Source organism: Magnolia sinica, chromosome 1 (assembly GCF_029962835.1).
Source record: "Magnolia sinica isolate HGM2019 chromosome 1, MsV1, whole genome shotgun sequence".
Classification (NCBI taxonomy): domain Eukaryota; kingdom Viridiplantae; phylum Streptophyta; class Magnoliopsida; order Magnoliales; family Magnoliaceae; genus Magnolia; species Magnolia sinica.
The window spans coordinates 30408743-30432391 of NC_080573.1; the positions used below are offsets into that span (position 1 = coordinate 30408743).

The 23649-nt window shown below is 40.5% G+C and overlaps 1 protein-coding gene across 1 annotated transcript; it reads left to right on the forward strand.

The window, feature by feature from the left end:
• Nucleotides 1-514: 514 nt before the first annotated feature.
• On the forward strand, nucleotides 515-22830 carry LOC131244027 (uncharacterized). Its single transcript, XM_058243697.1, has 9 exons — nucleotides 515-2187; nucleotides 7405-7534; nucleotides 7717-8204; nucleotides 8394-8474; nucleotides 8642-8740; nucleotides 10772-10885; nucleotides 10991-11074; nucleotides 21789-21860; nucleotides 22200-22830. Exons 1-9 carry the CDS (start codon nucleotides 1867-1869, stop codon nucleotides 22473-22475), a joined length of 1665 nt encoding a protein of 554 aa, XP_058099680.1. The 5' UTR covers nucleotides 515-1866; the 3' UTR covers nucleotides 22476-22830.
• The last annotated feature ends 819 nt before the right edge of the window (nucleotides 22831-23649 follow it).

Below are 23649 nucleotides of genomic sequence, written 5' to 3' on the forward strand. Positions count from 1 at the left end.
GTGTGTTCCACTTGAGTTTTGGATATGCCTCATTTTTTGGCTCATGTTATAAATTCAGCTAGCATAATGGATGAATGGTGTAGATAAGCAAAATGCATTACAGTGGGACCACAGATACTTTGCAATGTTCTCAGTTTTTATATTAAAAAAGTAGATAGTTAAATAAGTACGGGTGAAAATGTTGTAAATGCAAAAAATACACCAGGAAATAATTATTACCCGTATTTACCAATGTACTAAAATCAAACAAGCCCTAAATCCCCCAAATCCGAGGTGCCAAACGACCCCTAAACATAACGGTGGTCCCCACGGAGTTTGGGTTACCGGCGAATACCGTAACCCCGTTACAGACCGGAAGCATACCGAGCGACGCTATAGCGTTTCTACTCACACCGCTTTCATTTCACAGTTCTCAGTCAAACGCGTTTGACTGAAAAAATATTCCATCCCCGGAAACCCTAGCTGGCTTTTCTTTTTTTTCTTTTTTTTCCTATCTATCTGCAACACCAACCAGCTTTAAATCACAATCACCTTTCCACCTATCTGTCTTTTATCTCCTTTTTCACGAGCATTGCCTGTAAAATACAAAAGGCTAGGGTTTCTACGTCAGCTTCTTTAATTCTGTTTCTCCATTTCTAGTGTTTCGGTCGAATATCGGATGTCCATATCGGAGATCCGATAAATGCCTTACAAGATTTCACCTCCGCTTTTTCTTTCCCTCGTTGCTGTAGAAATCCTCTCGGAATTGCCGGGAATCGGATTCCCGCGAGATTTCTAGGGTTTCGGAGTGGTCGGGAAAGGAAGTCGTGAGTGTTGGCGATTGCTTTTTTCGAGAAATTGTTGGATTGCAGTGGAATTTCTAGGGTTTTTGGAAGGCGTTGGGAGGAATTTGCTGAAATAACGTGTCGTTTGTTGGATTTTTGATGTGGTTGTGGTCATCGATTTCTCTGTGGATTTTACTAATTGCGACGGGGATTGGATTGAATGATGGAGAGTAGCTGAGCTTCGATCGGATTTCGAGAGTTTTCTGGGGTTTTGGAGGAATCGGGCTCGGATTTGCAGAAGTGGTGGTTTCTCGTTGGGTTCTGCGTGATGTTGGCGTTTTTGTGGTCTTTTGGTTGATTTCTTGTGAATTTTCATTAATGGTGAGGCGTGACGGAAATAATTGGGGTTTTTAGAAGGTGAATTAGCTCGAATTTGCAGATATTGTGGGTGTTTTTTTTTTTTTTCTTGATGTGGCTTGGTGGATTTCTTCAGGAAGTTCATTAATGGAGAGCTGTAATGGGAGTTTCTAACTACTCTTTGCTATTTTTTGTGACGAACATATGAAAAACACTGAACGGATAATACTGGAGATAGCTAGGGTTTTGCAAGATTTGGGATTTTTTTGATGTGTTCTGGAGTCTACAGACTGGTTTCTATTGATACAATTCCATAATTACCCACTTGAATTGCCAGCAACATCCAGAGATTTCCATTAGTATCTGATAAGCTGATATTGTGGTGTTACTGTCAGAATCTGGTGTTTCCTTGTCTTTAGGATTTTGAAGGTGGTCTGATTGCAGTTTCTTCCCTAACTTTGTTAATCGAGATCGGTTCTTGTGAAGAACAGGAGCTTTTAGATCTCCTCCTTTTGTTCTTCAAAGCGAACATGTGGAAAAATAACATTGGATGTCTATAAATGGCAGATGGCCACAAATAGCCATGTTTAATTGGACTTTGGCATGGATTTATTAATGGCTTAGGTTTGTTGTAGCAAAACTGTAGATAAGATCACTTGCAGAGGCATTTGAATGCGAGCTGAAAGTATACATTTTGCTTCAAGGGGTTACTGAGTTGAACTGTCAGACTTAATTAGGGTGTGGTATGGAGGATATGCGGCTGTTCAAGCAAGGATGGAAATGGCTTCATTCTCAGAAGCATGTGTTCTTGGGTACCCAAACAGCAGCAAGCTGTTTCAAGGACAGAATTGTCTCTTTGGTCGACCGCCATTGGCCAATGGTTTACAGCCGGATTGTGCAAATGGGAAAGTTTTTGCTGCTGCTTTTGTTACAGTGGAGAGACTGTGTTGTCAGGGGTTGCAGATCATTGCTCCGCCTGGGTTCTACCACATTGTTCGTTGTAGTGTGGAGTTGCTTTCTTAGTTTCACGTCGACAACTTGCCTGGTTTATGTGCTTCTGATTCTGGTATGTCCTTGCATTATGATATATGCTTTTTTGCATTTTGGATTTTTATGTTGTCAATACAACTTTTCCTATTCCTCGCTCGTATGATGAATCGTGAGACAAACTTGATGTGAATGTTTAGCACTCCAGCCTTGATGGTTCAGTGAATGAACTGCATTTGGAGGTACAGTGATCTGATCCCGATGGTAACTATTCACTGTTTGGGATTTCTCCCCTTCTTCTGATCATCAAATTTGTTAATTGTAATATAGAGATTGATGCATATAAATCGCTGAAAAACATGCATTTCTTCTTTTTGCTTGTTTTTGATTTTGGGGAGTGCATTCTGGAGTTTGGAATGGTGATTAAAAAAGCCATTTGGTTGTATTTTCATCTATGCTTACTGTATGTTCAGATGGTAGCATCCAGTGGTTAAGCCTCAAGGAATCTAAAACCTTGATGCGTCCCAAATCTTTATAGCAGCATAAAGTAGAGGGAGTTAATGTAGGCTTCTTCCAAGTCCTTATGGGATAAACCTTTTTCTACTTTTTTCTTTTTGAAGATTAACAAAATTTATTAAAAGAAGACCCTTTTTTCACTTTTTCACGATCATTGGATGAAAACCCATCTGTTGTATCTGAGCTCATAAAAATTGGAATTCTAGGAGTAGGGGTTTAATGGATGAACTTAGGAAAGCTCCCAATAATAAAAAAAAAGAACTTTAGAAGAAACACTGCAATTATTTATGTTGTTTTGGGGTGATCTGTGGTAGCTTCTATGGGCTGATGGCTGCAGCCTATAGCTCTTTCTGAAGATTCACTGACATCCTTGCTTGGCAAGTGATGTTTCTATCTAGTAGGTGTGGTTTGTATTCAATGGGATTACATGTATGCCGAAATTAAGTTGTAGTAACCAAAAGAATGACGAAAAGTAGAAATCGGCTTGTCTAAAATGGAGGATCTTGGACACAAAGTCAAGTGTGCAAGATGTGAACTAAAATCAAGGCTTTTGGAGTTCAGGCTGCCCCCAATCATCATGATTACTATTGTATCCCTTGTGGCTGCTCTCATGCTTATTGATGGTCAGGTTTTGATGAGATTCCATTATGTGCCCTAAACATTATCATAAATGAAAGCCATCTATGCTGTCTTGTGCTGGGGGAGGTGGACGAAATGCTTTCAGCTTGGCATGGAGGTGGAGTTGGGAAAATGGGGAAAAGGCTCTCTGAAGGTTGTCCTTGTTGGCTAGGCTTTGGGCTTTATTCGGGGAAAGGAATGATCACTATTTTAGGGACAAAAGTGCCTCCGAGGCGGAGGTGTTTTGGAGGGTGAAGGCGAATCTATGTGATTGCACTTCTTCTTTGAATATTTCTATATGGTTTTGTAATTTGTTTTTTCTGTTCGACATCTCTAATACAATTCATCACCTTTAAAAAAAAAAATAAAAAATAAAAAAAAAATAAATCCACTACATCTTGTCTCTCTGTCCCTCTCCATTGGTTAGTGAGAACTGAGAAGAGAATTGACCTGGGGCTGACATTTAACTGATAAAATAACATCGTTGCATTCTGTGGCTTTAACTGATAAAATAACATATTGATCGCTGAAATTAGCTCATTTAAAAGGGAGCATCTTAGCCACCAAGTTTGCAAGACGTGGATTAAAATTAAAGCTTTGAGAGCTTAGACTGTCTCCAATCATTATGGGATGATTCTAATTCTTTGTATCCCCTACTGACTGATCTCATGCTTATTGACGGTCGAGTTCTGTTGTGATTCCATCTTCAGTCCTCAACATTATCATAAGCTAAAGCCATTTATGCTGTCTTGTCCTTTTGTCTCGGTCTCCCTCATTGGTTAGTGAGAAGAGACTAGCGACCTGGGGGCAGAAATTACATTGTTTGCTTTTATCCAATAAAAAAACATGTTAACCTACTGAAAATCAGCTTGTCTAGAAGGGAGCATCCTACACACCAAGTCTGCCAGATGTGATTAAAATTAGAGCTTTCGGATTTCAGTCTGCTCCCAATCATTGTGATTATTATCTATATCCCTGGTGAGTGATCTCATGCTTATTAACGATCGAATTCTGGTAAGTGTCAATCTTCGGTCCTCAACATTATCATAAGTTAAAGCCATCTAAGCTGCCTTATCCGGTGTCTGTTTGTCCCTCATCTTTGGTTAGTAAGAAGAGACAAATGACCCGCGAGCAGAAATTTCTTTCTATATGTGCTTTTCATTGATAATCAGCTCAGACACCATGTTTTCTAAATGTGATTAAAATTAGAGCTTTCAGATTTCAGACTAATCAATCCCTTTATCTCATAACCCAGGCCCCACATCGCATAGGTTAGGACCTCGGTCGAACCCCCCTCATGGGCCCCACATCACATGGGTACCGCCTCACACGAGCCACCCGCCTCACATAGGTGGGCCCCGCTTTACACTAGCCACTCTCCTCACATGGGCCGCCCACCCCGAGTGTGCCCTTGCATCTCATAGGCCACCTAACTCAAACCCGGTGTGAAATGCCCCTACATTAATCACCCTTGGTAAGGAGTCTCGAACCTGAGACCTCCCGCTCTGTTATCATTTTGATGCAGGACAATTAACCACTTGTTTTAAAAGCTCGAACTGATAGATCATGGCGAATCAATCCCTTTATCTCATAGCCTAGGCCCTACATCGCATGGGTTAGGACTTCGGTCGAACCCCCCTTGTGGGCCCCACATTACATGAGTACTGCCTCACACGAGCCACCCGCCTCACAAGGGTGGGGTTTGCTTCACATGAGCCACCCACCTCACACGAGCCACCCACCCTGAGTGTGCCCCTGCATCCCACATGCCACCTCACTTGAGCCCGGTGTGAAAATGCCCCTGCATTACCTAGTGACCGATCTTATGCTTATTGATGCTTGAGTTGTCATGAGATTCCATCTTCAGTCCTCAACATTATCATAAGCTAAAGCCATCTGTGCTGTCTTCTATTGTATATTTTCCCCCCTCTTCTTCGGAGCAGAGATTCTTAAATTTTACTTTTAACTGATAAAAACAAATTGACCTGCTGAATATAAAGTTATCACTCTATACTTCATCGACTTCTTCCTGCTTCAGATCTTCTTATATGTGAGATAAACGTGTTATTGAGGCTAAAAGGTCTACCACCATGGTTAGATTTTTTTCCTCAGATTTAATATCAACGGGTGTATTCCGGGCTCCTCTTCTATGTTAGCTTACTGGCACGGATTCAAGATGGGTAAAGTCAAGAATTTTATCTGGAGAATGGCTCTTCTAGCCATTTGATGGTCCGTTTGGGAGGAAAGAAATGATAGATGCTTCAATGATATCAAGTCCTCGGTTCAAGTGGTGATTTCCAAAGCTAAAAAGAAGATTGTCGAATGGGTAGTTTGATGCAGGACATGAAAATTAAATATGATATGCGAGATTTCAGGCTTAAGATCACATTAATTCAGAAACAATTACACAAATTCCATATCCCACATGAAAGTCCAAACATTCAATTAAGGGGAATCTATGCGGGTCCAGGCCTACACATGATAGGGCTAGATCAATAAAAATTATGAACCAAATAATACTCAAAGATAAGAAATAATCATCCACACATGCATAGTAATCAGTCCCTAATCCAAGGGATTCAGAAATTTCAATTCGAGGAATCCTAGGGTAAGAAAAGGGGCATAAAATTAGATAAGTGAGTAATTTAGGGTTAGGTTTAGGGATTTTGGGTGAAAGCAGAGTGAAAGAGATGAGAGAGACGAACCAGAGAAGTACCGCACACGTGGACAACAACAATGGCCCAAACGCACGTGCGTGTGATCCCGGCTGCACGTGCGTGGGGCCTACTATTTAGAAAAAGGCCACCTTGGCCTTGGTTGGCCAGAGATGGACTCCAAAACCCCCAAATCTCAACTCCATCCGATGTACGGTTTGTGCATGGTGTTCCGCCGAAATTTTAGCCCTCCTGTAGGGCCAGATTTTGAAATTCTGCTGTGGGGAGGAGAATTGCTGCAATAGATGATTTATTTGAAGTGTAGATGATGGGGTGAGATGAGAAGAAGGGATGATAGAAGATGGGTAGTAGAGATGGCGATAGATGGGGGCGAATCGGGATAGATGTGGCTTTGCACCACGGTAGTTAACCCTTCGATGAAGGGAGGGCATTGCACCCAATTAGGCTTCACAACTTAGAGAGTAGGAAAACGCAGAATATTTACTAATCTTCAATGAATCAAAAGAACTACAAGGGGTGCTTATTTATAGGAAAACCCTATACTCCAAAACTCGCGCCATGTGCGCAAACTATTACTTGGCGGTGAAGTAAACTAAAATAAAACCAAACAAAGAAATCTAAAGCGTTTATGATGTTCTAAATAATAACAATAAGCAAAACTTAAAATATGAAATCAATCTGACTGGTGGGCCACGATCATGAGATCGTATGATGGATTTTTCTTGACTAACGGGCCCACTCTTTTGAATCAAAACTTCGTCTTCTAGCTAGGAGGCCCTCCCTGGACGTTGTCATTGATCTAGATCGACGGTGGGGCCGTCCTTCTGGCGTACGAGCGTGGGTGTTCATGGGTTTAAGGATGTGGATCTTTTGTTTCTAGGCCAATCTATATATATATATATATATATATATATATATATATATATATATATATATATATATATATATATATATATTGGTGTTTTTGTGTTTGTCGGCTTTGCTGCTATCCCAGCAGCTGCCTCCCTTGTTCTCTTTCCTTTTTAATAGAATCTCGTTATCTTTGGAAAAAAAAAAAAAAGAGGTCTACCACCATGATAGACCAATGGGTTGGAATGGATTGCTTGGAGGCTATAAGGGTGATCATGGAAGGTGTTAGGGAAGGAGAGTGGATGCAACAATTGAGTTCTTGGAGGGGTTAGGGCACTGGATGAGGAATATCAAAGGGGTTTGGAAACTAGTATGCTTTATCTACTACATGATCCTTGATTGATGAGTGATGAGAGCTACTCATATGAGTTTCTATCTATGTAGCTATTGCATTAGAAATGTTTTTAGACTATTGCTGCCTGTTTGATCAATTGACTCTGAGTCATTGTTCTCTCTCTCTCTCTCTCTCTCTCTCTCTCTCTCTCTCTCTCTGTTTTTTGGTTTTTGTTTTCCTAATTTGGCTTCCTAAAAATGATTTTGAGTCTAGAGGCAACTGATGCATGGATTCGTTGTTTCAGGGAGCTGCCGGAGCTGCCATTCGTTACTTAGGTTATACCTCTGGACTTTTTATCGTTGGGCTGTTTGGAATTTTGACTATGTGGATGTATGGTAACTTTTGGTTCACAGGGTTGTTGTTTATAGTTGGAGGTATGGCATATTGAAACGCCTTTCCTTGACTGATGTCTGAGTATTTGTTATGCTTTGAAATTTCCATTGCATCCTGCATCTAACATCATCAGACCATGTCCTTTCCACTGTTGATTTGACTTTATCGTATTGATGATTTTCCAAACATGGGAATCTTATAAGTTTATACCATTGTAATGCAGGTTATTTGTTCTCCCTAAATCATGCACGGCTGGTGATCCTCATGTCAACTGCATATGCTTTATATTTTGTTAATGTTCGTGCTGGATGGCTAGGGGTTTTCCTCTCGATAAACCTAGCCTGCCTTTCGAATGATATCTTTAGCTACCTGCTTCATGTATATGATGGGGCAAATGAAAGTGTGCACTTTGAAGAACACAAGGAACCAGAACCCATTCCAGAAGACTTCTCTGGAGATTGCGAATATCCTCCCCCAACCAATGAATCTGAAAATGTGTCTTCATGCAAATCATCCAGCAAAGCACCTAGTACATCAAAAATTGTAAACTTTCAAGAAAATTCTTCTGTTAGCAAGGTGGTCAAAGAAGAGTCAAGCTCGATGGATGAGATGAGGAGGATATTTAATAGCTTGAATCATTATGAAGCTCTAGGCTTTCCCCGACACAAGAATATTGATGTTGCAGTATTGAAAAAAGAATATCGGAAAAAGGTTTTTTCCCCCCTTTGTTGCATGTTTGTTCTACATACAAATGTTAGCCTCTTTTTCTGAATTGTGGTTGTGCGGCCTGTTTTTTCTTTATTCTACATGCTGGTCCTTTTTTTTTTTTTTTTCTGCAAGTATTTCTACATACTAGTCTTTAGTGTGCTTATGGTTTCATCCCCCCTTGTGTCTGCTTAGGCTAAGCTTGTACATCCTGACAAAAATATGGGAAGCCCTCTAGCAAGTGAATCATTTAAGAAGCTGCAGTGTGCATACGAGGCAAGTTTCTGTACATAAAATGAGTTATTTGTCTGTTTGTGAGTTAGAGACTTACCTGTTGTAGATTGTTTGATCACTTCAATACATCTTGAGATTGATAGTCATACCACTCATTGTAAGTTGCTTTTTTGCTTCTTCTGCAAGATATGACAGCAGTAAATTTTCAGGTTCTTTCAGATTCAACAAAGAAGAGAAATTATGATGAACAGTTGAGGAAGGAAGAATCGAAGAGTGTCTGTCAGAAGTCTCATGGTACCTCAAAACAGGTACAATATGCTTATGCTGAGGTGTAAAAACTCAATTTCATTTGGACTTGGCATGGGCCAAACCCAGGCCAATTGGATGCTCATCCAGTTACTTGATCATGTTTTTGAGTTCAAAAGGCCATTTTAATCATTACGAGCAAATCTAATACAAGAAAAGAAATTTGGTTTTGGGCCAAGGGCCTTCAATGTGGAAGGCCTCTCCAATGCTTTTTTTTCTTCTCTCTCTCTCTCTCTCTCTCTCTCTCTCTCTCTCTCTCTCTCTATATATATATATATATATATATATATATATATCAAGAAACATTAGAGGAGTGCTTTGCAGGTAAAAAAATTGGTATAGCAGTCTCTTCCACGCACCTCTTGGTATCAAACACCTGGGATAGCTCACCATTTTAGAATTGGTGGCCTTCTCACTTGTGGCACCCTTATCCATACCTTCCAAATTGTTGGGCCCATTCTGGATGGAACATATCTCTAAAATCAGATTGATCGAGCAATCCTAACATTCCAATCGATATTTATCAAGTGGATGGTTAAAATTAACATGATACAAATACAAAATAAATAAAAAAATAACAAGGTTACGAACATCTTCTTAATGAAATTTTGGACCATGCTCCATCAACACTTAGGTCGGCTATTTGGACTTGTCTGGAATCTACTGCTCAGTTGAAGAGTCACTATCATTTTCAAAATGGTGGTGAACTTCTATAGGAGCTCAACCCCACCTCTTGAATTTACTTCCATTCAACAATGTCTCTTGCACTGTTACACTCTTACAACAAAGATAACTACCATTCTAGAAATGGTGATGACTCTTCCACAACACATGGTGTGGTTTTATGAAAATCCAGACCACCTAAATTACTAATTCAATTGTGGATGGGGCATAGACCAAAAATTATGCAATGTAGAGGATACTTAACCATCTGTTTTACCCTTGTAATCTGAACAACCTACTATTTTACTTGGAAGAAAGACATTCAATTTCTGATGTTCTAGCAAAAGAGGGTTTTAGCTATGAGTCTCTTTGCATTGAGAATTCATTCTTAGCAATAAAATTTCCATTATCTAGGCATAAAGGTTCATCTGCTTGCTCCTTTGTCTTTCACTGCTTTTTCATTTTTATTTTTTTTTGGTTTTGTTTTGTTTTTGTTTTCCTTCTAATCTTGCACTTCGAAGATGTAGCTATGATTGCAGTACTCACATTCCTTTTGTACGAACTGTGTTCTGCTGCTACCTTTTTTTTTAGTGATTAGTGTTCTGTTACTTTCATCATGTTATTCAAAAACAGCTATGTAACGGCCATTACATAATGGTAACAGTGGGTGCCGTCAGCCCACTATGGAAAAAAATGGCCAGTAACAGGCTAATACCTGGCTGATACATTTTCTTACTTTAAAAAAATGTTGATTGTTACAGGGATGTAACGGCCATTAAGGGGGGCGTAACGATGATGACAGTCAGTATCTTAACGGCCATAAGCTGGTCGTTACGCCATCGTTACTGTAATTGAATACCTTGACTTTCATGGATTAAATTACCATCTTATACACTAGATAGTCTGCATATTGGATTTTTGGACAATCATTGACATCACCAAATGTATTTATGTTTAACATAAGATTTCTTATAAAATCCTGTTTTGTATTTGTTGAAAAAATCCCACACTGAAAAATTTGGACAGGCATTCTCTCTATAGTTTTTTTATTCAACAAAAATGTTCAAAACATATAGACTGGCACATAGAGTAATGGACTGGGTTTTGAACTTTTTGGGACAGACCACTATGGTCTTAATACCCCTATATTTTAACCCTTGGCTACTTGAGCTACAGTTTGTTATGTCAATTTGATTTGAACCGACAATTGAGGTTCTTTGTTACAGTTTTTGCTCCCACAATGTCAGCTAGTCAGATGTGTACATGCTTGTGTCATCTAATTCTTATCCCAATCACTATACCTGCTTCACATTGCTTGTGTTGATCCCAATAGCATTTCTTGGTGCTTGGTTTTACTATTTAAACACCAGGACGGTGTGGAATATCGTTCAGAAGAGTCCAGGCGTATACAGTGCACAAAGTGTGGAATTTCACATATATGGATATGCACAAATAGAACCAAGGCCAAGGCTCGGTGGTGTCAGGTTAGTCTAATGATATTATAGCATGGGATTACTTGTTCATTTCTTCAAATACATTTTTAAGCCTTGAAATTGTAGACACATGATTAGTGTGGCTTTTGACATCAGGATTGCTGCCAGTACCATCCAGCCAAAGATGGAGATGGATGGGTTGAGTATGGATGCCCACTCGTCTTTTCAGTGCCTCAGAAGGTAATTCCTTCATTTCTATGCCAAAGGAGGTTTCACTTTGACTAATCCATTTATCTTTTCCTGAAACGTTTGAATCTTTGGATAGGTAGAATTTATGAATCTGATAGCCTTCTGTCTGAGATGATTGTTCTTGTAAATTTGTTTTGAGGATCCCACCTCTTCAATCATGAACATGGTATTCCAAATCGGTTACGTAACGGCCGTAATGGCCGTTACATAACGGTAACGGTCATAACCGTTACCCGTTATGGGGTCGAAATGGCCGTAATGGCCTTTACAGAAAAATGCGCCGTAATGGCCCCGCAACGGTCTGGGAAGAACATTTTTCGAAAAATAAAAAATGGCCATAACGGCCGTTATGACCTGTATCATAACGGTAACGGTGGTGGCCGTTACGACCACCATTACCGTTACGGAACACCTTGATCGTGAACTTCTTGTGCAACCCAGCTCACATGGCAACACGTAATATGTGTAGCATATTGGAGTTGGGCATAAGGTGGGCCCTGCCATGAAGATTACCTGGCCCACTCATTAGGCAGCGATCTTGTACAACACTTAGGAGTAAGATGGTTCAAGTTGAAAGCTTTAAAAGGTCTGAGGTAACGCCCCAAAGGCATGGGCGCAGGTAGTAAGAAAAAAATCTGATGATCTATGGATTAATTGAGGATGTGGTCCTTGAGTGGAACGGTGGAACATGGTTCTTGTAGCCAATTAATTGGTATAAGGCTTAGATGGTGCTAATGAGGTGAACTTCATGGTGGAGCTCTTCTTAGCACGCTTGGCTGTCCTACACAGACACGTTAGCTTGGGAGTTAACATGCAACCATTGTTGGGTGATCATTTTTCTTGATGTAATGTGCAACGCGTCTGCCACTCTTTAATAAACTAGTTGATAGGAATTCATTGAATCTAGTATTTATACAAAGTGTTTTATAAGCTTACCTTGCATACTGGCCAATTTGATGATATCTCGTGACATAGGTATGTTGTGGAGATAGGACTCCAGCAACATGGATTGCATTTTATACCCAAGAACTGGAATATTTCACAAATGTAGGGACCATTTTGATGTCCAAACAGATCTTATGAACAAATTGTTAGTGCATGAAATAGAATGCAACCAATCAATTACTAGGGAAAGTAAGGTACCAACTTGAAGATGTGTATGTAGGTGAACAAGAGGGAAACATATGGGAATGAAGTGTCAGGGAATCTCACCTAAACAATTTATAGATGATTAACACATTGGGATAGATACACGATCTGACCAAGGTATTATGTAATGGTAACGGCCAGCATGTCGGCTAGCTTGCTAGTTGATATGATCCGGCCCTATAACGGCTGCTGAAACTTTTCTGTGGGAAAAAAGTCTCAAGAAATTATTGGTAAAATTCAAAAAAAAAATGTGGATCCCAAACATATTGTAATAGCCCAAATTCATGTAGACAATTATACATGCTTATATGCATGCAACCATACATCACGTAGAACATAGCGGGCACTTAGACACAACGTGGGTTAGAGAGGAGCACCCTCATTTGTTCACATGGTAGGTACACTTGAATTTTGATGACGAAATTCTTTTAAGGGGGGTTGAATGTAATATCCTAGGTTTTTTTTTTGGGGTTGTATTAGGGGTTGCATTTTTGTAAGGTTGTAGTTTGAATTTCAGTGTCCAACTTTGATTTTCTTCAATCATCTAATAGTTAGAGTTTATTTAGTAATTTTTGTATTTTTGGATTTAATTTTTATATTACCACTAAAATGTATTTTGCCTTTAACTTTCTAAAAGTCTCATAAAATAGTAAATGTTAACCATTCAAGCATCTTCATATCCATAGATATAGTTAACCTATCATCCATTTTGTGACGGGATCACTCAATCATAGTAAACCAACCGCAAGATCAATATATCCGTTCATATGCACATCCATGCAAAATTTTGTTCCATTCATCTTATCTGTCGTGTCACCTATGTATATGCTTAACCTACCCTGGAATTTCCATTCCAACAACTCCTCATATGTGACGCAGGACAGCCCTAATTATGATGCATGCTCATAGACACAATTAAACAGCGGAAATAAAAGGAATAAATGATCTAAAATTCTAACAGTAATCATCATAACTGAGAAAATCATAAAGGAAACATGCAATGGAGCGGGCCATCACTACAACCATGGGTTATGGAATTCAATTACTACTTGGGTTGGATCCGGCGAGGGATGAGACCTCCCGATCTTGCATGGTCACACCGAATCGATCAATGAAGATCACTAGTCCAAAGAACCAAGAAGTTTCTGCGATTAGGGATTTGAGAATTTGGGGATTTAGAGTTTAGATCGGTTCTCAAGATTTTGATCGAAGAAGGATTAGCCAAAACTGGAAAATAGAAGGAAGAAAATTATTACCTTGAAGAAGTTGGAGGGGCACAAGAAGAAATTAGAAGAAGAAGATCAAGGGGAGAGAAGAAGCACCATTAGAGAGAAGAGAGGAAGGAGGCAATCAAAGGGTTTGCTTTTCATTAATCAATAGTTGAAATTCGAGTTTAGGGATTTACCCCACTTAAATAAGCAAATAAAGACATAAAATTACTAAAATACCCATAGGATAAGCAAATAAAGATATAAGATTACTAAAAGATCCCTAACTAAGTCAAAAAACGCGCAAATAACATAAGTATGGGAAAGTTTGGGCGCTCGGTCTTCTTTCTCCAATCTTCCTTCACATGTGTCTTCCCTAAGTGGGGTCTTCTATATGTCCAATCACATGTGAAAGGTCTTCAGCTTCTCAATATTCGCCTATCCACAAGGACGGCACTTGTGGTTGGCGCTTTCTTCGTTGGTACACCTTGAATGCACCTGTGTCCGCATCAATTCCCCTCGGGTGAGAAAAACTCGTCTCCGACGAGTTGAAACTTTTGTAGCGCTCGAGTAGATCTGGATCAATACCCTGTAATGCGTCGCCCGACAGCCACGTAGATTCAGACGATGGTTTGTTTTTCCACCTGACAAGATACCTTTGGAAATCCCCATCTCTCGTGGATACTATCTCGTCATCCAAGATTTCCTCAATTGCTTCTTTATGGGTAATGGGTGGAGGATGGGGTAGAAGGGGTTGGGTAGCAAACTCAGAAAAAGGCCATGAAAGGGACGATGTATCAACAATAGGAGTATGGGTACGGACTAGATCTTCCACATTAAAAGTTGGATTAATGCTCATTTCAGGTGGAAGGTCAACCCGATACGCGTTGGACCCAACATTTTGTAATATCTTGAATGGTCCAGCACTACGCGCTTGTAATTTCTTTGCAGATCCTTGAGAGAATCGCTCTGGCCTTATTCGCACCATTACGTAGTCTCCTTCTTGAAATTCTTGCACTCTACGATGAGAATCAGCTGAAACTATATAATCATCATTGCTTTTATTTAACCGCTGTCTAATATGTGTATGCAAACCATGAATATGGCGTGCGAATGTATCGGCTGACTCAGAAGACCTTTGGGTAACAGACATAGGTAAGAGATCTATGGGCATTCTAGGTTTATAACCACTTACAATTTCAAAAGGACTTAACCCTGTAGATCTATTAACTGACCCATTATAAGCAAGTTCAGCAGTTGGTAAAATTAGGTCCCAAGTCCTAACATGTTCACCCACTAGACAACGTAGAAGATTTCGAAGGCTATGGTTTACCACTTCAGTTTGACCATCTGTTTGTGGGTGGTAAGCAGTAGAAAATTGCAAACGAGTTCCCATAATGTGCCATAGTGTCTTCCAAAAATAGCTAGTAAATCGAACATCACGATCAGACACTATGGTTTTAGGTAACCCATGGAGACGCACCACACCATCAAAAAAGAGATGAGCAACATGAGACGCATCTGACGTCTTCGAACATGGGAGGGAATGCGCCATTTTAGAAAAACGGTCCACAATAACAAAAACGGAATCGTGCTTTGTTATAGTCTTGGGAAGCCCGAGCACGAAGTCTATACTAATGTCCTGCCATGGAGCATGTGGCACTGGCAATGGCGTGTACAGCCCAGTATTTTGCTTTCTTTGCTTTGCTAGCTGACATGTTCGACAATGCCCTAAAACTTTGGCTACGTCTCGCTTGAGGCTTGGCCAATAGAAACGATCTTCCACGAGGGCAATGGTCTTATCACGACCAAAATGGCCAGCTATCCCTCCTGAATGAAGCTCCCAGATGAGGAATTCACGAAGGGACATACAGGGAATACAAAGTCTATCTCCCTTGAAAAGAAATCCATCTTTAAGAACATATTCACCCATAATATGCTGGTCACTAGAGAGCGACGCGTAAGTACCCCCAAAATCAGGACATATGGGGTATTCATCTTTCAGTTGCTCAAATCCGACTACCTCTACACTCAAGGAGTTGAGCAACGCCACTCTCCTACTAAGGGCATCCGCTGGTTTGTTTTCAACCCCGGCCTTGTGTTTCAAAACAAATGAATATTCCTGAAGAAACGCTACTCACTTGGCATGCCTTGGGTTGAGTTTCTTCTGAGAATGCAAATATCTCAAAGCCTCATGGTCAGAAAACAAAACGAATTCTTGCGGTAGGAGGTAGTGTCGCCAATGTCTCAGGGACTGCACTACCGCATAAAATTCTTTGTCGTAAGTGAAGTATTTTTGTTTTGCCTCATTCAGTTTCTCACTGAAATAGGCCACTAGGTGTCCTTCTTGACTCAACACTCCACCTATACCGACACCAGACGCATCGCACGCTACTACAAAGACTTTAGAAAAGTCAGGTAGTCGCATGACAGGAGCTTCCACCATCTTGCCCTTAATTTCTTTAAAAGCCTTGACGACGGCTTTAGACCACATGAACTCTCCCTTTTTCATGCACTCGGTAATGGGAGCCATGATCGTGCTAAAACCCCTAATGAATCGACGATAAAAAGTTGCTAGGCCATGAAAACTTCGCACCTCATGAATGTTCCTTGGTTCTAGCCACTCAACTATGGCCCTGACTTTTTCAGGGTCTGCGCGCATCCCTTCAGATGACACTATAAATCCTAAGAACACAACTTGGTTAGACATGAATGCACATTTCTTAAGATTAGCGTACAACCTTTCCTTCCTAAAGACACTACAGACCTTTTTTAAATGTTCAAGGTGTGATTCCTTAGTGGTACTATAAATAAGAATATCGTCAAAGTACACCATTAGGAATTTTTCCGTGAACGGCCTCAAAGTTTGTGTCATCACCCGCATGAAAGTACTGGGTGCGTTAGTCAAGTCGAAGGGCATGACCAACCACTCATACAACCCATCTTTCGTCTTAAACGCCATCTTCCACTCATCTCCTGGGCATATACGAATTTGGTGATATCCACTCTTGAGGTCTCTATCTTAGAGAATATAGTGGACCTGGCCATCATGTCAAGCATATCATCAAGTCTAGATATAGGGAACCTATACTTGACCGTAATTTTGTTTATGGCACGGCTGTCCACACACATGCGCCACGTGCCATCTCTCTTTGGCGTCAACAATGCAAGCACGACACACGGGCTCATACTCTCTTGGATGAAACCCTTTTGCAGAAGCTCATCAACTTGCTTCTTCAACTCTGCATGCGCTGTAGGGTTCATCCTATAGTGAGGAAGGTTCGGTAGAGTAGACCCTGGGACAAGGTCAATGGCATGCTGTATGTCCCTCATAGGTGGCAACTCATTTGGTAAGTCTTCAGGAAATACACCACTGTATTCCTTCAGGATCGAGGTCACCTCACAGGGCAACTCTGATGGAACCTCAGGTGTAATTTCTCTAGCCACAAGGGCATACACCATAGAATCCTCCTTAGCCTCTTTTTCAAACTCTCTTGTGCTGATTATATGTAAAGACTTAGGTTTGGATTTCCCCATTTCTCTAGGCTCACTTGCCTTCTCATCCTTCTTCTTCCCTAGTGTATTCTCAGGTGGCATGGGATTAAGTTTGATCTTTTTACCATTATACATAAAAGTACATGCATTCAAACGGCCAAAGATCGTGACATCATTATCGAATAGCCATGGTCTACCTAGGATAACATGTCCCACATCCATAGGTAAAACATCACACCACAGGGATTCTTTGTATGACCCAAACTCGATGGGGACTAGACATTGCTGGGTGACAGGTAGGGATGTCTTGTCAACCCAAGAAACTTTATACGGGTCTGGATGAGGTGTGGATTTCAGTTTTAAGCGATCTAAGGTGCTAGTGGAAATCACATTCTGACAACTTCCACTGTCCACTATTACCTTACAATTCTTATCACCACACTTAGTAATAGTGTAAAAGATAGTGCTTCGACGCCAGTCAGCACTACTTCTAGACTGAGCTAACACACGCCTGACTACTGCAAGCGTTGCTTCTCCATCCACTTCTTCTTCATCAGTAAGTCCTCCTTCAGGGTGATACTCTTCAACTTCATAATCACCCTGGTCATCTCCACCCTCGTGGGGCTCGCCTATAACTAAGGCTCTCCCACGGCTCTTCGTAGGACACTGATTAGACATGTGGCCAAGGTTGCCACACTCATAGCACCTTACTTGGCTCATGTTACTAGGACCGGCACCAAGAACCCCTTTGCCCTTGTCCTCCCTAGGCCTAGACGGAATGGTCGCCTGTGCCCTAGGTTGACCACCAATATTAGGTCTAGTTCCTTAGGAACTAGATCTAGCACTGGAGTCTCGGGACTCAAAACGACGAACGACAGGAGCCTTCAGATATTGCTCTAACTCCTGCACGACTTGATATGCTTCATCTAAGTCCGTTAAGGGCCGAGTAATAAGCTCACGTTGAAGATCCGCACAAAGGCCCGTCTTGAAACCCGAGAGCGTTACTAGAGGGTCTTCTCGGATATCACATTGCATCACATGCTCTTCAAATTTAGCGATGTAGTTAGCGGCAGACATTGACCCTTGGCGTAAGGATTGCCATTGGTCAAGGAGCTTCTGACGGTATGAGAGAGGAAGGTACTTCTCCTTTAACTTCTCTTTCATCTCATACCAATGTGTGATAGGGGCTCTACCAACTCTCTCTATCCTACGCTCGGTGTTAGTCCAGAAGAGCTTGGCTTGACCCACAAGCTTCATCTTAGCAAACCGCATTTGACAGTTTTCCGACATGCCATACCACTCAAAGTAGTGGTCCATATCAGCAACCCAGTCAAGGAATGCCTTGGGATCCAAGTGCCTATCAAAACTCGGGGCCTCAACTCTCACACTCTTCATCGCATGCTCATTTGGATCATAATGGTCTTGATGACCACATGTGGCTCGTGCCTCTCGCACCACACCACGACCGTTACCACGATCTCTATCCTCACTACTACCACGTGTAGCAGCGCGTTCTTCAATGATTCCTTCCACTTGGGAGTGCGCATCTTCCCCTACAGCGGGGTTTTCCTTTTGGGACGCCTCTAGTTGCTCCACCTTAGTCATGGTAGTGGTGATTTGGTTCTCAAGGCGGGCAAACTCACTCCTTTGACCCACTTCTAAGGCGGTTATCTTTTGTATCAATTGAGCAAGTTGCTCAGATAACTGCTCATTATTCATGGTAGGTTGAAATCCGAAACCTCTACCTCTTCTCGTGGGCATACAATGAAGACTTGAACCAAACTCTACCTAACTAGACTACTAGGTGTTATGACTTTCAAGATGAATGCGATGAATGCAAAACTACTATGAACTGACACAATTAAGTTGAAACAGGAAACAACTCAAATCTGGAAATTTTCCAGATTAGGAACTTTCTAAAATTGGAAAGTTTCTAAAATTGAAAACTTTCTAAACCTGGAACTTTCCTAAGTTAAACCTAAAAATCAAAACCCTAATTTGATAACTCGATCTAGACAAAAACCATGCAAGCCTAGGCTTTGATACCAAATTTGACGCAGGACAGCCCTAATTATGATGCATGCTCATGGACATAATTAAGGAATAAAGGATCTAAAATTCTAACAGTAATCATCATAACTGAGAAAATCATAAAGGAAACATGCAATGGAGCGGGCCATCACTACAACCATGGGTTATGGAATTCAATTACTACTTGGGTTGGATCCAGCGAGGGATGAGACCTCCCGATCTTGCATGGTCACATCGAATCGATCAATGAAGATCACTAGTCCGAAGAACCAAGAAGTTTCTCGGATTAGGGATTTGAGAATTTGGGGATTTAGGGTTTAGATCGGTTCTCAAGATTTTGATCGAAGAAGGATTAGCCAAAACTGGAAAATAGAAGGAAGAAAATTATTACCTTGAAGAAGTTGGAGGGGCACAAGAAGAAATTAGAAGAAGAAGATCAAGGGGAGAGAAGAAGCACCATTAGAGAGAAGAGAGGAAGGAGGCAATCAAAGGGTTTGCTTTTCATTAATCAACAGTTGAAATTCGAGTTTAGGGCTTTACCCCACATAAATAAGCAAATAAAGACATAAAATTACTAAAATACCCCTAGGATAAGCAAATAAAGATATAAGATTACTAAAAGACCCCTAACTAAGTCAAAAAACGCGCAAATAACATAAGTATGGGAAAGTTTGGGCGCTCGGTCTTCTTTCTCTAATCTTCCTTCACATGTGTCTTCCCTAAGTGGGGTCTTCTATATGTCCAATCACATGTGAAAGGTCTTCAGCTCCTCAATATTTGCCTATCCACAAGGACCGCACTTGTGGTTGGCGCTTTCTTTGTTGGTACACCTTGAATGCACTTGTGTCCGCATCAATATGTCTGCCATACACTTAAGGAATACATGATGTATAGCTTCATACAAATTGCCACTTTTCTATCTTTTTATGTACAAGTGCAATGAAGAAATCATCCATACATTAATATAGTATTCACATAAAGATCTCAATCATTTGTTTGCTTTTTCACATGCTTAATCCTAAAACCATTGATTATGAGCCAAGGGCCAAGATCTCATTGACCATTACCCAAGCACATAACCCAATGTTGCTTTTGTGTAAACATTGATTTCTATTGGTTTATTTTCTATTGAATGCACATGCACAAGTCATAGAATCAGTTCATTGCGTGGTAGTAATAATTATAAGAATGTACATGTTTATGCCCTTTGACATTTTTAAAAAGACATGTTTGTATATTCTGATCATGGTGAAATTTAACCCAAGGGCACTTGATTTATTTGAGCCACACATCCTTAATCTCTACACTTAGATCATATTATTCGATCGTCTATTAGAATTTTTCATCATAACCACTATGTCTCATTCAATCATCAAACGAAAATCACCACTATGATCCCCACGTTATTATTCCCAACGAACCCATCGGATTATATTTTGCACCGGGCCATGATTGGACCTGTTTCTGGGGCCCACAAGCCTTGAACAAAAAATCACATGGTTTTAGAATTGCTAAAAGTGGGAAGATATCTATAAATGTATACAAACATCCATCTTACACATCACCCCGTATCTCCCAATATAGTAATCCATCCACAGAATCGACCATAGACTAATTTCTCTACCCATCGAGGTACCCTATGGACAGCTTATTTTCCATTTACAAAATTTTCTAACTGTCCATCTTGTAAATTCATGATAGTTATGAAGCGGCTCATCTAAATGTAATTTTAACAGTTTGGTACACAATATACAAATTTCCCATCAAATGTACCGGTTAGCTACCTCATGGGACACATGCTCACCACATGGATCCCTGGAATGGGAGATGCTTTTGAAGCCTGGAAGATGCTAGAATTCCAAGTACGATGACCTTGATCCTGAGTTCTAGGGTGTGAGCTAAATTATCCATACACCACATTCACATTCATTAACCCATAATTTCACAAACAAATGATAAACCCAAACCACAACTATTTAATTATTTAAATGATAATATTCGCAACTCAAAAAGAAAATTAATGAATTCAAGTTCCTCAACTACTACTAATACCCTTCAAACGAAAGTTTCTACTTTATCTTATTACAATTTCTCAAATCAAATAAACGTAAGGCTAATCTCCAATAAAAATAATTGTTTATGTATTCTGCCTTTACCATTTCTTCCTCGCCTCCCAAGCCTGAAAGAGTCATAATATTAGGTGACTAGAAGCCTAGCGAGATCATTTCCACCACGAATTTGAAAATAGGCTCAATAAAAACACAACACAATCGCAAAATGAAAAAAATAAACCATGATTTCTAATGTAATGCAATTAACAATATTACAATCAACTTAAAGCATAATTCCAGAGTATAACATATATTCAAAGATTAGGGTAAACCATGATTTCAATGGAAAGCAATAATAAGGTCATAATGCATGAATCATCCAAGACATAATCAAGAGAACCCCCTCTTGATGATCCTACCTTTTATATAATGATGATCCTTGACATGTAGTTAAGGGAACCCTTGCTCAATAATCCCACCTTTATGCAATGATCATTTTTGACATGTAGTCAAGAGAACCCCCGCTTGATGATGCCACCTTTTATGCAATAATCATCCTTGACATGTAGTCAAGGGAACCCTTACTTGATGATCCCACCTGTTATGCAATGATCATCCCTTTGATATGTAGTCAATGATCATCTTTTATTTCAGTAATATTTATGCATTTAATACTCTGATAAAACAAGCTACCATTTTATTCCTTGGGTTTGCTGCTGTACTTGGAAGTTTGTTCTTGTAAGCATTTCAGCAGCTTGTTGCATTTTTCAGGTTGAAATTCCACGTGCTTTTGTCTGCGCTGAGAGTAAGATTTTTGATGTGTCAGAATGGGCCATTTGTCAGGTTAGTGCCACATTTCCTTTTTGTTCTAATCAATCCATTATATAAAAAAAAAAAGTGGCAAATGGACAGTTAAGAATATAGCAACTATTCATGTCCAACTGAGAAGAGTCCAAAAATTTGGACAGCTAGGATCTTCCGATCTTGAAGAATGTTGGGGCATGGTCTTTACAAGTGGTGTCCATGGATGAACTGTAGGCTCTACTTGTATAAATTGGAAAGCAGAGGATACTGCATATCCTTGTCTCATCACATGATATTTTGCACACCCACTTAATGCCTAATAGTTTTTTTTTTCCTTTTCCTGTTCCTTCCCTTTTCCATTCCATCCTCAACATGCAGGGAATGGCATGTAGACCCAATACCCACCGTCCGAGCTTCCACGTGAACATGGTTGGCTTGGAGAAATCGACCCAAAAGTCCAATCCCAGCAGATACCCATGGGATTTGGATGCCGAGATGGAGGACGAGGAAGAGTTTGAGATATGGTTTCAGGAGGCCTTGGCCTCCGGACTCTTCACAGAAACATCAAAGCGCCGGAAGAGCTGGAGCCCTTTCAAGCTACATCAGAAGAAAGGCAAGAAGCAGTGGAGGAAAGCTTCGTGGATGGAAATATAGAAGGTAAAGGGAGTAGTGGTAGGTTTTTATGGATGAAGGCCTCAAAAGAGGAAAGAAAAAGAAAGACAGTGGAAGGGGGAATGAAACTGACACTGTAAATAGAAATCAAGGCAAAAATCTGTTGAGTACCCCATGTCATCTGTTGTAAAAATGTCATAAGGGGGTAGGTGGTAACACGGCTCAATGAATATGCAATGTGTTTTTCTCGTGCCCTCATCTTGGGCACCTGTACGTTTTGGTCATTTCCGCAAAATCGAATGGTGGATAAGAGGACTGGGTCCATCTTCTTGTTGTAAATTGATGCAGGTAACTGACTCTCTTTGCAGCCTACGAAAAATATATTCGCCTCTTCTCAGCTACAAATGTTGTAGGTGTATATACTGTTAGTAACTGTATGATCTAACAAAATGCAGCACAAGAGTCAATATAAACTTGAAATGTGATAAAATTTCTTTGTATCTGTTAGTGTACACAGCCTTGTGTGCACTTGCGGTGAACCATACTTGTAGATATCCCCTAGGATTGGATTTGGTTAGATTCTTGCTTAATCATGCTTATCATCCGATGGTGATGAATTTGTGAATTTTCCAAATTGTCTTCTCCACTGGCCATCTCCTCTGGAAGTGGTATCAACAGCATTAAAACCTTGCAAAGCTTTACTGAGGCCTCTCCAACAACAGATTTATGATCAATTCTTGCTAGGCCGAATCTGCCATGTGGATCACCATTAGTTGTCTGATTTGTCTTTAGGGCCTTCGATAGCCAGTGGAAGTTCCATCCGGATCTCCAAGATCACCAGAGGTACCTGCGGTCGCCTGGATTTTATCTTTTTCGCCCTCAGTAGCTGCTGGGAGCCCCTCTTTCAGACATCCAACGATCATAAAAAAATTTCTTATAGAGCTTCGACAGTGGCCGAACCGGATTTGATCTTTTTGGCTCTCAACAGCTGCTGGGAGCCTCTTTCGGACATACGAGAATCATTAAAAATAACTCTTCTATTGCTTCAAGAGGGGCTGGACGTTCATTTAGACCCTCTGTGGTTGTAGGCAGCCTCATCTGTGTTCTCGACTCTTCGGACAACAACTCTTCCAGTACCTGATCTATGTTCTCGACTCTTGGACAACTTCTCTATTTTTTGTGCCTATGGTCATACCTAAGGCCTTATTTTCATCTT

Coding starts and splice junctions, on each gene's coding strand:
- LOC131244027 (XM_058243697.1), top strand. CDS start 1,867: ATGGAGGATATGCGGCTGTTCAAGCAAGGATGGAAATGGCTTCATTCT. Junction 2,188..7,404: donor TTTATGTGCTTCTGATTCTG/GTATGTCCTTGC, acceptor TCGTTGTTTCAG/GGAGCTGCCGGAGCTGCCAT. Junction 11,075..21,788: donor TCTTTTCAGTGCCTCAGAAG/GTAATTCCTTCA, acceptor TGCATTTTTCAG/GTTGAAATTCCACGTGCTTT.